Source organism: Nilaparvata lugens, chromosome X, assembly GCF_014356525.2.
Source record: "Nilaparvata lugens isolate BPH chromosome X, ASM1435652v1, whole genome shotgun sequence".
NCBI classification, from domain to species: Eukaryota; Metazoa; Arthropoda; class Insecta; order Hemiptera; family Delphacidae; genus Nilaparvata; species Nilaparvata lugens.
In genome coordinates, this window is record NC_052518.1 from 93,448,072 (window position 1) to 93,470,025 (window position 21,954).

Genomic DNA, 21,954 nt, shown 5'->3' on the forward strand with positions numbered 1-21,954 from the left:
TAGTATCTCATGAAAAGAAGTGATTCTTTATAGGTATACTTTTATTACTTTTTCAACTGCGCGTCGATATATATACAAGGTTTTTTGAAATTTTGCATTTTAAGGATAATATGAAAGGAAAGGGAATTTCCTCCATATTCTTATGTCATTATATATATATATATATATATATATATATATATATATATATATATATATCCTACTCTGCAGATAAGATTAATCAGACTAAAGAATTATTCATAATTAATCAATCAGCTGACAAGTGGATTATTCATTGCATGCATTACACAGATGTCTGGAGAAGCCGGTGAACAAGCGACACCAGAAACTTGTGGATGATAAAACGGCGTGAGGTCTACTGTTTACAGAACTACTAGTATATTTAGCTATATAGTTTGAAGACCGCTGGAATTCGGAACTTTTAACAGCTCTCTGTGTGCACACACAGGGGCCATAAGGAAAAGGTGGAGGAAAAACTCAATGATTCAGTACAATAAACTTCTTTTATCTGACAATTGTTTTTACACAAAAATATAGTCTAATATATTACAAATAATAGTTGTATTACTCAATATTGGGTTGAGGATTGGGTGCGGTCGTAGACTGCAGCCTTTTGTAGCTGCCTGTGCTGCACTGGGAGTCGGCGATGGAGCGACCGTCACCCTCATCTCGTCTCGTCAGCTCGCTCGAAGACTCCAGGTCACCTCCTTCACTGTGCAGCCTGATAACAAAACCAAAAATATCCTTATAGAAAAGCAATTGGGTTCTTTGATTAATTCATTTTTATTCTATTCATACAAATTTCACGTGAAATCACATGTTAGCAGCAAAACTCTAGAGAAGTATGAAATGTCATCTCACACTACCTCGACTTAAATCGTACGACTCCAGTTGAGGATACTCCAGTCTCTCGACCTTACGACTTACTTGCTCATTGTCACTACTTCAGTTCCATGCTACTCCATTTTCTGACCTTACTTTATTAAAAATATAATATCTGATTTGTCACTACTTAGCATGTAACAAATTTTATAATAATTATTATGAAAATATTGTCTCATCTAATTCTTATTATTGTCTCATCTAAAATGATAAAACATCTCTTTCATAAAACATAACCTCACTTTCATTAAAAATCCCTGGCACTACGCAACTCAAGTCGACGCTCGACTCAGTCGTGAGGTCGCGGAGATTAGAATCGACTGGTCTAAGTGTCACCATTTGAAAACACATGCTGCATCGAGAGACTAGAGTTGCAGTCTCTTCTCGACTTGAGTTACGTGTGAATTGAGCTTTAATTTACATGAAATGATGAATTATTGAATAAAATTATGTCTCAAATTACAGATGAAACATTTTCAAAAACTTGGTCGACTTTAAATGGGCAGACGGTTGAAAGGATAGATAACAGGCTATTTTTTAATGGACAAGGAGTAGCACTTTCCTGGATCCTCTCTGGCAAGGCATTAGAAGTTTCAATCCCCATGTAGTATGGACCCTTCGCAAGTAAAATAAATCTATGCTCCAGGTAAATGAGACCTCTAAAACGTGTATGTTATATTGTGTATTATGACTTTTATATTATAATCATATTATGATTAACCTGTCCCTCCTCAAAATGATCCTTATGTCTATTAACAAATCAGCCAACTCTAACACATAAATAGCTGGAGCAGTAAGAAGTTTATGTTCCATAAATATGGTACTGCAAGAACACCTATCAGATAGGCCAACATCCGTCTCAAATACCTTGAGATAGCCTCAAACTCTACTGCCATCAAGCAGTAAAAAATAATAATAATTTTTGGGCCATGCCCAAAAAAAATAATACCAAAACTAAGTCGGGATACAAATTAGGCATATTATAGCCAAATAAATATATAAATCTCAGCACCCTTTTAAATCATTCTGTGGACATTAATGTCGGAAACATGTTGTGACAAAATAATCTAAAAGGGTACTGAGATTTATATTCAAAGTAGCCCTAAAGAAAAAAGACAATATTATAACCATTTTGGTGTTAACAACCCTGGATATCAAAGCAACACTGCAAATGTAGCTCAACTCAGTATCTTAAAAATTTCAGATAAGAGTGATATCCACTTCATATCACTATGTAAGGATAAACCCAGAAAGGTCGCTGAATGTGATGGCTCGAAAGTGAAAGTATCTGAGTGAAGCTGTACATTGAAATTTGCTTGAATAACTCTAGCATGGAAGGCACTAATTTAGTTTTACTGGAATTCAAACTTGGGCTATTATAACTGAACCAAACATTATAATTCAGCTCATTCAGTCAAGTTCCTACTTCCCTTATCAGAGAATCAAGACTGTCACCTTTAATGAGTGCAGTTATATCATCAGCAAAGACAGTGAGATGCTTGATCAAATCGATTCACTCTTCAAGTCAGAAACTAATATCAACGATAACAGGACGCGAATATCCACATAGTGTTCAGTATTCTACACTGACAACTGCAAATCCTTATAGCAATTTCATAAAAAAGGTGGTGATACTGAGATAATTTGACTGTAGGAGACGTAATTGATAACATAAAATCGATTCAATGTCCTAAAATAGTTTGAAATCGACGAAAGTTTTTTATCTTTAGAAAGATTAATAGAATCAATTTATTATGTTGGATATTTGAGATGAGTTGGATTGTTTGTCAGTTTCGACTAGAATAGTCGATTGTTATAACTCATCACTAGTCGATAGCACTTGAAAGATAATCAATGAGGCTATTATACAGAGCTACAAGTGTGGCCGTAATCAACGACTTTTGGAGAAATCACAATCGGAATCGCTAATTGCGGTCAAACTTGAGGCTCTGTATAATAAGCCTTTGTAATAAAATTCACTTCAAACTGTTATAATTCTTCATAAATATCATCAATTTCCATTCAACCAATGCTGAAGATTGAAATGAATATCTACATAAGCCTTATTATACAATTTCGGAATATGTTATACATTTTAGCATTTGAAATAGTACCTTGGAGGTTCAAGTGCTATGATCAGTTGATCATACTTTGATCACCCCAGGACACCATATTATGGGTGAAGCACTAATCCGACAATTCCCCAGTCAATAGACTTTGGCAAAGAATAGACTAAACTAAACATATCGCTACATTTATGATTGGACGTAAGATTTTTTGCCGTCCTTATAAATTCTATCTCTTTGAATGGAAATTGGCAAACACATGATGTGTTCAGATACCCATCATATGTTTGTAAAGTTATGTTCAATCTGTTAGAATTTATAAGGACGGCAAAAATGGTACGTCCAAAAATCGATGTGTGTGTAACTTGACTAACCTTTGAAGAGCAGCAGTCGACAGCCACGGTTTACTTTTGTCTCTCTCCTTGTCATTTTCAGCCTGCGTTTCACTGAGAATTGCGGTGGGCGATTTGCCATTATCAGCCGGGATGAGCAGCTTGGACAGAGGTGGCGCCAGTCCCAACCCGATGTTCCGTTCATGGTAGACCTCGGAGATGGTTGGAGTCGACTCCCGATTCAACCTTCTCAGCTGGGTAGCAAGAATTTGGTCTTGTATACCAGTCGTGGCAATAGCGGCCACTTCACGGTCGCGGGACACAGTGTTTTCAGGCGAGAAATACAGTAAACGAGGAGAGGTGACTTGTTCCTCCGAAAATAGACCGGCTTCTTCCCTGGGGGTCAATGATAGCAGAGGTTTTCGTGGATTGCGGGTGGTTATGCGGTCCAGATTGACTTTGGCAGCGGCTGCTTGGTGGCCGAAATCTGAGTCGGAGCTGTGACTCTCGAAGGGTGGATCGTCGTAGAGCGTGGGAGGCGGCGGTGGCTTCCGAACCATCGGTGGCAGAGCGAGGGAATGGGTTGCACGACGTAGCACGGTGGCATGACCGTTGCCCTCCCAGTCAGTGGCTGAACTGGCAGAGCTTGACGAGTCGGGGCGTCGCATATTGGTCGCATTATTGTCGCTCGACACGTCCTGGATGCTGCTGTACAAACTTTTGATCCTAGTCTGGTGAGCCAACGTCAATGTCAGGCTTTGTTCTCCCCCTCCAGCACCTGCACGATTAGAATTAGACATAATAAAATTGGGCTTCTCAATACTAAAACAGATAAATTCATAAAATCAGGATGAAAGAGCCCACCTTTACAAATCAACGCTCGTTGGGTCAACTGGAAACAATAAATGAGTTATTTCCAGTTATGACAATGTCATCTAGAAGCATAGTGAAGCCTGCCATGCTGAGGATTATTCATAAAATGAGGATGGAGGAACCCACAATTGGAAATCAACGTTCGTTGGGTCAACTGGAAACAATAAATGATTTTTGAATAGTAGCGCTCATCGAATTTCCATCTAGCTGTTTACACTGTTGTCAATATTTGCAGTGGCAGAAGTCTTCGGGGTAAGATTCAAGTCGACGGTTTGGCATTTCTCTTTATGTTCAAATGTTTATATGTTGCGCATTTACGGTGAAACACGGTAATTTGACAGGTATGTTCCTTTTTAAATTGCGCTTCGACATACATACAAGGTTTTTGGAAATTTTGCATTTCAAGGATAATATAAAAGGAAAAGGAGCCTCCTTCATACGCCAATATTAGATTAAAAATCAGACTATAGAATTACTCATCATAAATCAGCTGACAAGTGATTACACAGATGTGTGGAGAAGCCAGTCTATTTCTGTATTTCTATAAGGTCTATAGTTTCAATCAAAGACCTTAAAGAGGTATGCATCTTTAAGTTGGGTTTACACCAAAGTTATCAACAAAATGTTAATAACCTAATCCTTATTTAAAGATTATATTAGATTGAACGGAAGTTGACAAACACACATGTTCAATCTAATAGAATCTATAAGGATTGAGTTATTAACATTTTGTTGTTGGTCTAAACGCAGCTTTAAGGTTTTTGGTTTCAATATTTTGTTCTGCAGTCATGTATTATTCTGCGTGCCCATCAGTATCAATATTCTCACATTCGAAAAAACTAATTTGATAGGTGATTAAAAATAAACTAATGAACTAAATAATGCTGAAGAAATTATAATATTTTCGATTGTAAAAAAATAATTTTCATCAGATAAAGATTATTATGGAACTGGATGAATTATATCATATGGAATACAAATTCAAAAGTGAACTGAGTTTGTTAACATTTAAAACAGGTGACATCAGGTACTTGTGGATGAGAATACTGCGTAAGGTTTACTGTTCACAGAACTACTGGTCAAGTAACCCAATAAAACAGAAATGAATAATAATTGATTATCTGACCTGGCAAGGCCAAAGCAACGCCTCCGACAGGTGGACTCGGGGTGAATGCAGCATCACTCTCTCCTCCACCACCAGGTCTTCCAGCCATCTTCTTCTGGAAGGCCTTGTTGACGACCGAAGTGTAGTTTCTGCTCTCGACAGCCGACGCGGTGTGACCGTCTGGTTCGCCTCTGCTGCGAACGTACGATGTGAACGCTCCCGCGCCGGGAGTTCTCGGCAAAGGTGGCGGTGGTTGGTGGTCATCCTCATCCAGGGATGTCAGACTTTCCAGTGAGCTTGACGAGGCGATACTCAGGCTTTTCGGCGCTTCTTGTGTATCTGCAAATATTAAATAATAATAATAAATTGTTTGACTGCAACTGATTTGGAAAATCTTATGAGATCAACAAGAGTGCTCCTCACTAAGTTCAGAGCTCATCACCCTAAGGCCTGTATAGAGAGGCACATATTGCCAAGAAAGGCGGACGCGGGCTCATTGATATAAAATGGGCTTGTGAGAGACAAATCAGAAGCATGAAGACATACTCCATGGAGAAGGAAGGTGACTTGTATGCAGTGGTGAGAAAAGCTGATAAAGGGTACACTCCACTTAATCTTTCTGAGCTACCTACTGCGGACTTTAAAACCAACAGACTGCATGAGAGTGAGATTCTGGAGCAATGGAAGTCGAAGCAGCTTCATGGAAGACATGCATTTGCCTTTTCTCAGCCTGGAGTTGATGAGGAGGCTTCCAAAGCATGGCTTTGGCACAGGGAAACGGAAGGATTTTTGGTGGCCATACAGGATCAAGTAATTGCAACAACAAATTAAGGCATATGATGAAGCTGCCTATAAATAATGATTCATGCAGACGTTGTGGTTTGGCACCTGAGACTATTCAGCACATCATGTCAGCATGTCAATCACTGACAGCTACTGACTATTTAAAGCGCCACAATGCAGTAGCTGGGATCTTGCATCAGGACCTTGCTTTGAATTACAAAATAATCAATCTGAAGCTGCCCTACTACTCGTACAAGCCATCCCCAGTCTTGGAGAATGAGACACATAAGTTATACTGGGACCGGTCGGTGCTGACAGACAGAACAGTTGCTCATAATAATTACAAATCAAATCATGAATATGTTCATATTATATGAATATGATCGGGATAGAACAACAGGCATAGCCCAAAACTATTCTGTTCCCAAATTTTGATAAATAATGAAATGTCCGAAAAAATAGGTTATGTTCTTACTGAGGAAATTTAAAGTTCAAAGTTCTGTCCAAGAATATATATTAGCTAGAAATTTTGAATTTAGAATGATTAAAATACCAAATTATAGTCAAATTTTAATAATAGGCCAGATATTATCCTCATGGATAAGGTAGCCAAGTATACAACACTAACAGATGTTGGCATACCAAGCAGCCACAACTTGGACCAGTATTATAATGAAAAGGTCTCCAAGTAGCTTCCCTTGGTTGCTGAGATCAAGGATGTCTGGATGCAAGAAAAGGTCACAATTGTTCCTGTCATTATCTCCACGGTTGGAGTTGTAACTAGAAAAGTGTCAGCAAATCTTTGTCAGATGGGGATTTCGAAAAGTGCAAAATATGCCATGGAAAAAGCAGTTGTTCTCAGCACAGCATCAATTGTGAGATCATTATTGAACATTTCAGTTTAGTAAAGCAACAAAGTCTTGCCAAAGGCCGACTTTGACTGCAATAAACACTCACTTGTCATGTGATGAATAAAATAATAATAATAATGGTGCTCACATTGGATAGTAGCTGTCGTCTTTGCAGGAAAGCCATAGAATCGATACAGCATATTTGTGGTGGCTGCTCTGTACTAGCTAATACAGAGTATTTGCAGCAGCACAACAATGTGGCCAAAGTGGTTCATCAGGCATTGGCGAAAAGATATGAGTTGATAGCGACTGAGGTGTCCAATTAAAAGTGTAAGCCAGAAATGGTCTTGAATGGTGAAAAGGGAAGGCTTCTTTTGGATTGTTGTATGACAACTGACAGAGCAGTGAAGGCTAACAGGCCAGACATCGTCTTATTTGACAGAAAGAATAAAGAGGCTTACATAATTGATGTGGCAGTGCCCCTTGATGAGAATCTTGTGAGTACCATTGCCGAAAAGAAAAGAAAATACCAGCCCCTGTCAGTTGAAATTAAAGATACGAGTATATATAAATTAAAGAAGGTGGTGATAATCCCTATAGCAGTGTCTGCCAATGGACTGGTCACAAAAGAATGGAGACAAGCAATAGAAGAACTGCAGTTGGAAAACTGGCATATGAAAATTATGCAGAAAGCAGCAGTTCTTGGTACAACTAAAACTGCGTACACATATACGCGCTTCCAACCCGCACCGAGCACGCTCCGCCCTCGTACCGCCCTCGTTCCTCCATCGAACCACAGTCGCTCCGCCCCCGCACCCATCATGAACGTTACGGAAGATGTTAGATCTTCTCGCGTTCCCCGGTCGAACCACTGTTGCTCCCCGGTCGATCATCAATCGCTCTGCTGGAGTTACGTTCGGTTGCGGAGCAGAGCGAAAGTCTGTACGCACCTTAATATTGTACGCAAGTTTCTAAGCCTCTGATCTAGGAAAGAGTGAATGAGTCTTTGCTTTGAATTGCAACTATTTAGTCTTGAGATCAGAATTGATCCCCGGCTACTTAGTTATGAAGACAAAAAATATTTTTCAATAATAATAATAATAGTGTCAGCTACAGGTGTTATACCAAAGGAACTGCCCGAAAGGTTGCACAGTTTGAGACTGCCTGTATGGGTGCAAAATTTAATGCAGAAAGCAGTAATACTTTGCACGACATCGCTGGTAAGAAGTTTCCTTAATACACTAAGATAAAAAAGGTGTCTTGCTAAATAACCCAATGACACCTTATTAAGACCCATGAAAATGGAGATAAAAGAGAGAATAATAATAAAAATTAATATATATTTATTTATTCGTAGTTTATTTATTTATAGACTACTATAGATAAATATATTTTAGAATTTATTTATTAGTAGTAATAATTACTACCAATTAATTTTTTTTCAAAATAAAAATATCCCTCAGGTAGCATAAATTAACTACTAATCAATTTCCTTCAAAATGAAAGAATCCCTTGAGTAGAATAAATCAACCACCAATCTATTTCCTTCGAATTAAAAATATACCTTCGGTAGAATGAATTAAACACAAATTTATTTCCTTCAAAATAAAGGAGTCAATAAAAAACTTGTGTGGAAATATTTTATTTGTTTCTTGAATAGAATGAATAGATAGTTAGAATAAAATAAAAATTCTCAATTACCCGTTTGGAATGTTTTATTAATTCACCACAACATGTTTCAACTATTTGTAGCCATTCTACAGATGGAAATTACTGAGATATTGCAATTTTATTCAAATGCTAATGAATTAATAATAATTATTAAACGAAAATCGAAATTAAATGCTGTAATGAGCGCTGGTATCCAGAGATTGTCAGTTTGGTGTGAGGGTAAGCATTCCTGACCGGCAATTAGGAAGTACTGGGTTCGATTCCCGGGCTGACAAATAATTTTTATATAGTAGCGCTCATCGAATTCCCATCTAGCTGTTTACCCTGTTGTCAATATTTGCAGTAGCAGAAGTTTTCGGGGTGAATTACAGCATTAAATTTGGATTTTCGTTTAATAATAATTATTTGTAGCCATATTCAAGTGGGAATCTTCATTTCTCATTCCCGCTTGGAAATTGCTATAAATAGTAGGAAACTGTTGTAGTGAAACAAGTCAAAAGGGTACTTGAGAACTGTTATTACATTCTAACAATTGCAGTAAGCCTATAAGGAATAGTCAATAAATCATAATGTATTTCCTTCAAAACAGAAACAACCAAAAATAAAAGTGATACATTAAATACAAAATCAGAAATACACAGATGATAGTAGTACAGATGATATACCTATATAAAGAGTTCATGGAAATGAATCCACTCAACTATAGTACAATAACAAATGTACTACAGTTTGTTAATTTATTCCTTTAAAAAAACATTTACATTGATTTATCAATTTATCAATTATCTTTATGTAGATCTAAAGTGGATAGTGATAAATGAATGGATAGATGAAATTTATAATTTTTCAACGGTGAGAATTGTTTTGAAAGTATGATTGTCCATTGTCCTTTTTATCGCAAGGTTTGAGATAAGCACCGTGCTTAATGAAAGTGATAAATGAAATTCAACTTACCAAATAATGCTAACAGCGCTTGCAGAACGAACTGTATACTTCGGCGATTGGCTTGTTTCCCAGTTCTCAGAGTTACTTCATCTTGTCCTACTTCCATTAGATCAAAGCCTGTAATAATATCCCAATTATAATTTTCTATATTTTCACCTTTATTCATTCACCAAACATTCTCTTTTTTGAGAAGAAAACAAAAAATGAAGAAATAAAAAGAGGATTGATGCACAGATGAGATATCATACGTAATATATTGAGTTGAACGAGACAATAATGAAAAAATACAGAGTATTTCAAAAGGAAATTAACTTTACATCGTATAGAATGAAGCTATGGAAAGCTAATTCATAAATAAAAATTTTGCGTCTTCAAATCATAAATAAACAAGATTCGAGGAAAGCCCAAACAGTCAAAATCGAGAAAAAATACAGATTAGAAATTGTGATGCACACATTGCTTGTCATTATATAAAGTGAAAATAACAAGAATAATATTACAGTAATTGCAAGTAATAGAAATTTATTTTTCTTGAACAATATACGAAGTTAAAAAATCCACCAAGCTTTTAATACTCTTTCAAGCTTTCAATCCCGCTTTAATGATTACTTCATTTTCTAGTACTTCAAACATGCAGGTTTAAATTCAAGTGAAAAATATTCCATATTAGTCACTGACTAAAGCATGCTTTCGCATCATTCGGAATGCATTGACGATCTCATTATTTAGACTGAAGTATTTAAGATTGAAATCATTATGGCCCGGTTGCAAAAGTCGGTTAAATTTAACAGTGATTAATTCCACAATTAGAGAAAGCCTTTCAGAAAAGACGGCTTCTCTGATTGGTTCTCGTGAAATTAATCATGGTTAAAATTTAACCGGCTTTTGTGCAACCGGCACTTAGACTTCAAACATGAAATCCCCAATAGATGGATTTGTACAACAAAAGCACAATATCTGTGATCACAATTCATACATATTTTTTGCCAGTGTTTAAGTGGTTTCATATTTTACCTCTTGATTGAATCATTCATATACAGTTAAAACAAGTCACATGGTAATTACCACGGTTCAATTTTTGAGTAATGATCTCATACTGGTAGATTTAGTTATTTTGAATTGTTTATCATTCAAGAATCTTCGATTAGTTGTACTTACCGAGAGATGCTAAAAGTTCGAACAGTTGTACTTACCGAGAGATGCTAAAAGTTCGTGGCAGCCCGGCACTCTCCATAATTTAACACTGATAGGTATTTCGATGCTTTCAGTTTCAATGTTTTTCATTGAAAATTGTCCAATCACAATTCTGATAACTGCAATTATATCATCGGCTACATCAACATTGCTCATCAATTTTGAAAGAGCTGCAAGAGTGCTACTGGTTAGCCCTGAAAAACATTATATTAAATAAGTATCTTGAATCAGAGCAAGCAGTGATTTTTTATTTATTTATGTTTAATGGGAATTTATTAAAAATATCGTTACTATTTCTAGATATAGAACAAAACAAAAAAAATTAATTCTATTCATTGGACGCTGTAGTCACGGAAGATGATGTGTGATTGTTCCATAATGAATTAAAATAACAAAATGTTGTCTACTTGGAAAAAAATCGATTCCAATCGATTAACAGTTATATAATGATCAACTGAAATAAAAACACACATATATTGTCAAATTCTACAGTTTTATTTTTGGCAATATTTGTGACAAAATTTTGACAATTTATGTGTGTTTTTATTTCATTATGGACGGTCTACAATATTGACAGTGACTCAGTCGAATTTTTAATGATCAACTATTTTCCATGAGACATTTAGTGCCGTTTGCACAGTATAAGTTTAAATAAAATGTCATTTTAAACCGGATTAGATCCATATCAAGTCTCGTTCGTTATAATGTAGTTCATTTTGAGCACCAAGGTTTTTCTTTCAACTCAATCAACATTTATTAAATGATCATTTATTTTCCAACATACATTTCGAGATTTCTATTCAACTCCATTAACATTTTTATTTAAACTTTAACAAATGAAACTTTTCAACTGGTTAGTGAAAACACCAATGTATTCTATAAAAGAGTTCTTGGATTCCGATATGATTATTGATATTTGATGCCTTGATTACTTATAGCTTTTCTTTCTTGTTTTAACCATATTGACTGGGCCTTGTTTAGTACTGTGTTTATATAGTGATGAATATTAAGAATTCTTCTAGGTTTACTTTAGATGTAGGTAGTTATGTTTGTGTTTATGTATATATACCGTATATAATTTCAATTACATTAACTTATATCCTTATGACTTGTATAATGTCTAGTATTAGTTTTGACTTTGTCTATTGCCAATGTTGTTGCTTAATGAGAATAAAAATTTATTTATGTATTCAATGATTCAAATATTTTTCATGATTCAGTTTTAATTAAGAGAGGTTTGATTGATTGTTACCAAGAAGTGCTTGTAGGCTAGCACTGCACTGCGTTAATCTTTCTTCTGGATCACTCTGCGGGAAGAACACAGACGATGGAATACCGTTAGCAGCCGGCTCGAAGCGAAAACCAACAGATTGTAACAGTTCCTTCCAACCGTTAACGTGACCAACCTAAATGAAATATTGAAAAATTAGAAAACATAACTAGAAGGTTAAATCATAGAGAAACAATAGCATAAGTAGATATCCCATGGTATGGGGAGTTTATGTCGCAACTTTTACTGTTATCTCAAGTCGATAGTCCACGTAGTTCTTTCCCGTGGAGCTTTATGACGCTGGTAGTCTCTCATATTTTGCCGTTCATACACTCTTACCCGGTCGAAACAGTAAAAATAGACAATAATCGACAGTAATCGGCTGGAGATAACAGTAAAAGTTGCGACATAAACGCTCTATACCATGGGATACCTACTTACGCTATTGTTTATCTATGGTTAAATACAGAAACAAGTTGTCAATAAGTTATTTAAAAGTTGTGAACCAGAAATTCAGAAACTAAAATCAATAAAAAATGGAGATACTTGCAAATTTTTTGTACACGAGAAGACCATGATAAAAGTTATGGAGTACCTTTTTCACAACCCAACTATTTTCAACTCTTCAAGAGACATTGCAAATATACACTTGGAAATGGCTTTTGGAGATTGAAACTAGTTATGTTGTAATAGAATAAAAGGGTACTTGAGCTTTTATCGTGTTGCAAGCAGCCCTAAAAAGAAAAGTGAACATTCTGAAAATAAAAGTTTAATTGACCTATTTACAAACTCTATAGAGACAACCGGTAAGAACCCACAACTGCCTCTCTAACATAGGTTAGCAAAAGAAAAGTACTGAGTAGAGAATCAATTGTATAGAGCAATATGTTGCCTACAATGAATTGATTTCATTTCCATTGATAAGCAAGGTTGAATAAAATAGAATTCGACAACACTGAATAGGACTACAAGTAACTGGTTTTTATTTTTAAATTGGAACTAACATTTACTAGTATGTCAAAATAAAACAAATCTTTCTTTGCAAAAAAAAATATTTTTATTGAGTATTGTCTATTGGCTTATAACAAATTTTCGGTAGGCTACAGATAAAACTAACCAGATCATAAGGAAATCAAGAACCGAATACATAATTAAAAACAATATAGAACTTGTAGTAACCTTTTATTAAAACATTTTTAAAAGTTTAAAACATTTTAATTTATTTTAATGTTTCAATAAAAGGGTACTACAAGTTTTATATTGTTTTTATTAAAAGTTTTTATTTGAATAAGGTAGCCCATATAAGAGATAGTGATTTCCGAATACATAAGTTTTATTATTGTTTTTCAAGCAGAAAACTTGAATAACTAATAAGAGGAAGCCAATAAATTTTGATATATCAGTACATAACTACAATATTATATAAATATGGAATCGGTGATTTTACCTTGTTCTCAATACTTTTCTGAGTAGTATACATAGCATTTTTCTGTCCTCTATGTATTCTCTGCAATGACTTTTCAACCTGAAACAATTATACCATTTTCTATTATACTAAACATATAGACTATCAAAGTACTATTTCTAGATTATTTATTATTGGATGAAGTGAGAATATTGTGTGCGAGAATGATTATAAATTGACATATTGATTTATTTCAATATAATATCATATTCAATTATTATGTTCTTCATGATATAATGTTTAAATTTGTATATTAATATTTTAGTATATATATTCAAGTGTCCCCACACAGGGTAGCATATAGGGAACACATATTAGAAATTAGGAAACAATATTGTATTTGCTTTTTGGGATGTATTTGACTGTTTGTTTAAATGTTATAAAAAATATTGCTTCATTTTCATTTGACAGTTTTTTACTATACTTCCAAGTTTGAATAGAGAGTACAAGTGATTTATTCCAATAAACAGGACTATGTTCAAGATATACTTTATTAAATTGCATTGTAAGGTCTAAATAGAATGAATTTGAAGGCTGTTAGACAAGCACATGAGCATATTAAGCATGCTACTGCAACTACAGATGAAGTAGTCTTGACAGTCAATCTGGAGAGCCAGATATTTTTAAATCACAATCAAGACTACTTATATTTCAACTTGAAAAACTCAAGTTAACATAATAACTGAAATTTATTATTATTATTTATTAGTTAAAAAAAAAATACAAAGTGTTTTTGCACACTACCAACAAACAATTTCCTCTTCTGTTTCCAAATCAAAAGTACAATTGATTTGCAGTTTTGTATTGTAACTGTATTTTTGTATTTCCCAATAGACTATTCCATTCAATTCAATTTATTCACAGCCAACAATACAAATTGTACAACAAGGCAGAATAGTTGACAGTGATTAATTAATTTATTCATTTATTCATGGAGACAACAGGTAAAACCGCATTTTGACTCCTTAAAATTCCTCCTCTATTGATATCCAGATGAATAACATACAAATTCTTCAGGTGGGAAAGTAGAAAGGACATTCTATTTACTTTTTATATTACTAGTAATAAAATATAATTATAATACCCTTTAAAATTAATAAAATAATAAAACAAGAATAGAAATTGTATAATTAGGTACTATAATTCTATTTTATAAATACAAGAAAGTATCCCTGAATTAATACATTTTACTAATAATTATTATTTCAAATATCAAATGAAAGTTTCAAATATTCCAGCAGTTGGCTAACTGAAATTTCTAATGAATCTTCTATACTTTTATACTGTTGTAGGATTTTTTGAAGATTTTTTTGACGTACCAGATGAAGAGTGACTCGTAAGGCATCTCGACATTTCTCTGGAGTTTTGAGCAGCTCGCAAAGTGCTTGACCCATGAGGGCTACTTTGTTTGAGAGCCTGACGTTGGCTCCCACCAGCAGGAATCCAGCCCAGTTAGCAGGATGCGCAAACAGTTTCGTGTGTTGTACGGTCTGCATGGCTTCGCCCAGTGCTCGGCTCACTCTTGAGCCCTACAATTAATTAGATGCAATAAATCTATGGAGAATAGATAAATTAAACGGAGAATAGATAAACTATATGGAAAATACTCGGGTCATCTCAAAAGTAAGTTGCACTATTTTTTATATCCGCGCAGTTGGCAGAAGACGTCTGGCATTCGCAGTGAACTTTTGTCTGGGTGTTGAGATAGCACTGTAAAATTCCTAAGAGGCTGTCATGACTTATTTGTCAGTTGCGATCAAACCACTATGGAGCTACCACTTACTCCTACCGCCGATTGCGAAATACGCAAGGTTATTCGTTCTTTAACGAGAAACAATAAAAATGCAACTGAAATTCATCGTGAGTTGTGCAGTCCAATGGTTTCTCGTTCGCGCCAATCATTTATTGAAGGCAGAACAACACACGACGAACAACGAAGCGGCCGCCCATTCACTTCACGCATTCCGAACATTGTCGAAGACAATCCTTGAAGGGTTTGAATGGGATGTTTTCAGACACCCACCATACTCCCCTGATCTCGCTCCAAGCGACTGTCATCTGATTCCACAGCTGAAACAACACCTTGGGGGAAGCTTTGCAAACGAAGGAAATCTCATACAAGAAGTTCCGACATAGCTAGCCAGTTTGGCGGCAGAATGGTATGACACTGGATTAAAAAAACTTATACCACGATACCAAAAATGTATTGAAATTAAAGGAGATTATGTAGAAAAATAACTGATACATGTAGTATCTCAAATATAACCTCTTAAACAAACTATGTGCGTTATTATATTTTTTATTTGATAGTGCAACTTTTTAATAGTGCAACTTACTGTTTAGATAACCCACGTAGATAAATTATATGGAGAATAGCAAAGTATCAAGTATGGTATGGTAATGAATAAAAACACAATTTTATTAAAGACAAAAACAAACTCAAGCGGCCCCAAAACGCAAAGAAATCATACATTGTTAACCCACGGTAGTGGGGCAAGGTCAAGGATAGTATAAAGCATGTGCCATCACTCTATTATACTATTCTTGGGGTAGGGTACAGTAAAAGTTCCAAAGCAACAGTACATACTTTTCAAATTTAAACATGCTGAAATTTGAAAATTTGAAAAACTTGCTTCAGTCTTATGAGAAATTAATACATATCAATTGATAATAATTATATTATGTTAACTTTCTTGTGTTACTAATATGTATATAAAAATGAAAATAAAAGCACCAAGTACGCTTTTTTATATTATTTATTTTTTCGTTGTGTGAGAATAAAAAATTATGTTGAAAGGGGGATTTTGATTTTCAATATTCTCCAACAATTATATCATGTAATTTATGCCAATGAAGATCATTCCTAAATCACCTGTTAAAAAGTCGTCTTGCTCCAGAATGCCCAAGACATGATATTTTTATATTTAATGACAAAGCTGTTAAAACAGTTGATTACTATTCTAATATTGGCATATAAATCACCTGACATGCACGAACGAACGAATTCCTAAATTAAAAACAGACATTCCATAGAACTCTATAAGGAAATATAAGACTTCATAAAATAAAATCTGAACTCAATAGTATAAAGCTGTAGTTAGAGCCCAAATCGGGAAATTTGATGTAAAGTTCAAATCATTATTCTTATCAATGGAAACTTTTAGTGTTAAAATTGAACGAATAATACCCTTTTTGCTTCAAAAACTTTCAATTTTTTAAACACTTCTTCCAATTAATAAAACTATGGACTTTAAAGCTTGAATTCTATGCTAGTGGAAAGAAGTGAAAGAAGAGAGCTTAACTAGAGAAAGAAGATCATCTAGTGAAGGTGTTATTAGATACGCAGTAGATGAATATTTTCGCTATCTCATAAATCTTCATACCCATCAGTGGGCTGTAGAGCGTTATAATGATAACGTATGCTGAAGGCTGGATAGAAGTTCTAAGGTGCCAAAAGAAGGAGATCGATTTACCTGAGCCAGCCAGGTCACTCGATATTATTATCATTACCTAGATGCTTCATTTTATTCTGTGCAAAATTAAAGCCCTACTGAACCATGACACATTATTTTCAGTAGATGCCTTAAACAAAAATAATACTGTAATTTCAAACTAATGATACTATTTTCTACCAAACGTCAAATTTTGTAATCATAGAAAATATGTGCCTCTCTTTGATTTTATTAGCAGCTTTCAAATAATTATTAATAATAGGTAGAGCGATAAAATTAAAAAATAATAATTAAAAAAAATAATAGGTAGTGCGAAAATTGTAAGAGAATTCCTAGAGCGAAGACAGAAAAATTACATAAATATAGAGTTTCACTTATATAAGATATACACGAGGTCGTACAATTAGATCCCAAGATTGAGAGAAAAATTCATCAAGATTAAAAAAAATTCATTAACAAATTTGATTAAGAATTCGGGGGAGGAACAGTTTTGGGCTTAGACTGTTGATCCTCCGTCCTCCCCCAATCATTATAATGAATTATTAAATCAATAAATGAATGAATAGAAAGCAATAATTACTACAATTATTGATAGTCACAATATTATAAATAATTCTGGATTACTCCCAAAACGTTGTAAAGATACCGTACGGTTCAATAGTTACAGTAAGTAATAGCATAGAGAAAATATAGCTTGAGAAGATAGACCACGGTATAAGGCGTTTATGTTCCAAATTTCTCTGTTAATTCAATCTGATAGTCCAGGTAGTACGTTTCCGTGAAGCTATGTGACGCTGATAGTCTCTCATACACTCTCACCCGACCAAAACAGTAATAACAGACAGCAGCCGGATTGAGATAACAAAAGATCGGCTTGAAATTGGGAACATAAACGACCTATGCCATGGGATATCATCTAATCCTATATTTTCTCTATGGTAGCACTTAACCGTGAAGCTATGTGACGATGGCAGTCTCATACTGTGCCGTTCTTACACTCTCACTCGGCCAAAACAGTAATCAACACACAGTAGTCAACAGTAACCGGCTTGAGATAACAAAAAATCGGCTTAAAATTTGGAACATAGACGACCTATATGATATGGAATATCCTATAACATGTGATATCTTATGCTATATTTTCTCCACGGTAATAGTTCAAGTGAAATGCTAGTATCTCGTTATACACCACTTATAAAATCATAAAAGTTTTAAAATCATAAAATACGGTCATTGTGTCACTTTGTACATTTTTGTGCAAAGTTTACCTGGAGAAGAGCCGAATAGAACGCCCTGAGCAAAATTTTAGCAGCGGTATCAGGCACAGGCCATAATGAGACTAGAACACACTGGGCGCCCGACGCAAGCAAAGCCCTCGATAGCCCGACCACTCCGTCAGCCGTGGCCCAACCATCGCACGAATGAGACCAGCTCACCACCACCAGTCTGGCTGTCAAACGCAGAGTCAGCAGTTCCGAAGCTGTGAGCAAGAATTCTGACAGAGATGGAAGCTCCAGTGTGGATGAAGCCTGTAAAAAATGATACATTCATAATGAAATAAAAACAGTAATGTAATGAAAAACATAACATAAACATGAATAAAATTAACATAATGAGATGTTTTCTGTCATGTAACCCATGTCAGATATGAAAGAAACCAATATGTTGTAAAATACTGATTTACTTGTCAATTCAAATTTATTAATCAACTCTTCACAATAATAATGGACTGATTATTATTAAACGAAAATCCCAATTAAATGCTGTAATTCACCCCGAAGACTTCTGCTACTGCAAATATTGACAACAGGGTTTTCAGCATTTAATTGGGATTTTCGTTCAATAATAGTTATTCATTGATTAGCATTTGAAGAAATACAACTTCCAATTTATTATCATCTGTAGACAATAATGGACTGATCATTTTGACAATAAAGTGTTTTCAATGAGTAATAGTTTGATATCAGTGTTTTTCAATCATGGAAAAGCTCCACAATATCAATATGTAGTCAACAAATTTTAACATTAAGCTGTCTCTTCTACTTGCCTAGAAAAAATCAAACAAAACTCAGGTTTCAAAGCTCATGATACCATCATCAGTTTAAGCTTGAGTTCGAACTATTCATGTAGAAACGACAGTATATTGTGTTTTTATTCCAACAAAGAATATGTTTGATACAAATCGAAATTGAAGGATATGTTGCTATAGATTACAATTTTTATTTAAAAAAAATCTTTATAGTTTGGCATTCTTTTTTCTTGAATGAGAGTTTTATCAGCTATTAAATACAAAAATGCAATAGGCTTTGTCAATCAATAAAATCTTAAATATGAGAGTAACATAAGTTATAAAACGGAGTGTATCAGCCACTAAAGGTGGCACTTGATAAAGGTGCTATACCTTGTGTAAGTGACCACGGCTTGTTCATCAGGCCGTTTTTCATTAGTTATTTTCTGACATCAGTTATTGTTTTCATTTGATATTCTCTTCTGTGATAAAGCATTTATATCAATTTATTCAAAAATGTGTTTCAATATACGGTAACTAATTTTAAACTGTAGACCTTTATTGATTGTACACCTTTGGTGAGTGACATACACCCTTATAAAAGAATAAAACCTTTTGGTGAATACAAGCTAACAATATTCAAGTCAAATACAAAGCATCAAGCGGGAATAAGAAGACTGAAACGTGTTTGAGTGGTTATTGCTTTTATTACTGTGATTGAAAAATTAAAATAAACATTTGAAAATGTGCGGTTATAGTGAGAAAACATGAATCTCATTCGACAGACAATACACAGTTCAATAGGAACACAAGCTATTTCTGTTACAACAAATTTGTTGAGGTTTAAAATTAGAAGTTCAAGTTCAATCTAAAGATGGTTAGAAAGTAAGTTAGTAACAAAGTAGATAGTGAACAATTAATAAGAATGAAAAAATCTCCAAGATAAATAATATATAAAGTTGATTTGGATTGCAAAATAAGAATCAAAAGTTGATTCGAATAGCAGAATTAAAATGACGAGTTGAATTGACAAAGTAGATAGTTAACAATTAATAATATTGATAAAATCTCCAAGATAAATAATAATAAAAGGTTGATTTGGATTGCAAAATAAGAATCAGAAGTTGATTCGAATAGCAGACTTAAAATAATGGGCCATATGAATAAAGTTGAGCATTTGCTTATATTTCTAAAATATGGAGCATTTGCTTATATTTCTAAAATATGGAGCATTTGCTTCATTTTCTATGAATAAACGTGAGCAAAACCTTTTGCTCATGCTCATCAAGAAAATAGTTTGAGCATTTGCTCAAAAGTAAAAGCTTTTGCTCAAAATTGTATGAATAAACTAGAGCATTTGCTCAACTTTTGAAGCAAATGCTTCAAAAAAGGTGAGTCTAGTCTAGAGCAGCTTATCACCTTTTGCTCTTAGTAAAATGGCTCAACTAATCCGTATGAGGAAGAGGAAACTATACCAGATACGATCACAACCAATAGTTGAGAACTATAAAGCTCTTATTAGATTCAAACATGATATATATCACTATTATCCCTACAAAAGAATAAATACAAAAGATAGCTGCCTGTTATAAAGATAGCCATCACAAAATAGGAGATAGACATTTAAGAAGATGAGAGTGTGGACGATTATAAAAAGGCTATTGATATTATAAGAATATGCTGAAGATTGTTATAGAGATGGCATTTTTTCACGCTATTCTAGACTCAACTAACCTACAACTTTATTTATAAATAGAAAACAGAGCAGACGACGCAAACATAAGCGGTGCACCCTACTTGCATATTTAGCGCTTCCGTGAACTATAAAAACAAACTAAGGCTACAAAAGCGAATCAGCTGATGACAAATCTCTAAAATACGTGAGCATTTGCTCCAGAGTTCAGGAGCATAAGGTAAGAGTATAAAGTAAAGCTTATTCATATAGAAATTAGCAAATGCTTTTGCTTCTACCTTTTGCTCATGAGCAAAACCTTATGCTCCATGCTCTTGCTCATGAGCATTTGCTCTGGTTTTATTCATATGGGCCAACGAGTTGAATTGACAAAGTAGATAGTCAACAATTAATAATATTGATAAAATCTCCAAGATAAATAATATATAAAGTTGATTTGGATTGTAAAATATGAATCAAAAGTTGATTCGAATAGCAGACTTGAAATGACGAGTTGAATTGACTCACCTCTGAGTCTTCTTCTTCTGGATGTGGATAGGGGAAAGATGTGGCCTTGGGTTGATGATCTGATGATTCACCAGCGGAAAGAACGATCGCTGATAATTTCCAAGATACATGAGTAGCCAAATGAACACACTCGGCTTCCCCGATTTGACGAAGTACACATTCTTTACTGGCCTGGAAAAGATGGTAAACAAAACGTTGGTTAAAAGATTATTTATAGAATAAGAGACGGTTCTTACCTAGCCTTTATACCATGTGCATATTTTCTTTCAATTCGAATTATTGTAACTGAGATTCATTCCATAATTAATGGACAGTATTTACCATTATTTATTGAAAATTCTTACCAGGGTACTTGTTATCAATTAAACCAGGACTAGGTTTAATTAAAGATAATTCAAATAGAATAGATTCCAGTTTAGATAGATAGATGTATTTTGTTTACACTTTATAACATTACAAAAAGTGATGAGGGCGAAGTTGAGGAAATTAAGAGCCCCCTCTTCCACTTAACGCACGATGTTATTGGTTACATAAAAAATATATAGAAATATACCTTAATCATACAACATTTTTACAATGGAAGTAAAATATTAATTACGATTACAATATTGCAATAAAACAACAAAACTAATACCTAAATTATAAATTAAATGAATGAAAAAGAAGCAGAGAAAACTAAAAGCAAGGAAACTTCATAGTGATGAAATCACAATTACACAGTATTGCTCACAATATAATAAATCACATAATTAGAGTAGATAGTGTTCAGGGCTGGTGCAATCTCTCCATTGTGTTGAGAACAATATAACTTGCAATAATCAGTTAATAAAATCTCAATTTGATAGAAAAATTCCCAA

At 34.3% G+C, this 21,954-nt stretch overlaps 1 protein-coding gene across 2 annotated transcripts in view; it reads right to left on the reverse strand.

Annotated features, from left to right (window-relative positions):
• Positions 1-484: 484 nt before the first annotated feature.
• The window catches only part of LOC111046256 (tetratricopeptide repeat protein 28), a 37,551-nt gene continuing 16,081 nt past the window's right edge, over positions 485-21,954 (reverse strand). For both annotated transcript variants that reach the window (XM_039442711.1, XM_039442710.1), the window contains exons 10-19: positions 21,098-21,268; positions 18,158-18,418; positions 14,757-14,966; positions 13,420-13,497; positions 11,955-12,108; positions 10,702-10,896; positions 9,518-9,625; positions 5,280-5,597; positions 3,323-4,058; positions 485-721 (exon numbers count right to left, since the gene is read on the reverse strand). In XM_039442711.1, the coding sequence (XP_039298645.1) occupies positions 565-721; positions 3,323-4,058; positions 5,280-5,597; positions 9,518-9,625; positions 10,702-10,896; positions 11,955-12,108; positions 13,420-13,497; positions 14,757-14,966; positions 18,158-18,418; positions 21,098-21,268 (2,388 nt within the window). In that variant the 3' untranslated portion in view covers positions 485-564. The remainder of the gene's footprint in view (positions 722-3,322; positions 4,059-5,279; positions 5,598-9,517; positions 9,626-10,701; positions 10,897-11,954; positions 12,109-13,419; positions 13,498-14,756; positions 14,967-18,157; positions 18,419-21,097; positions 21,269-21,954) is intronic.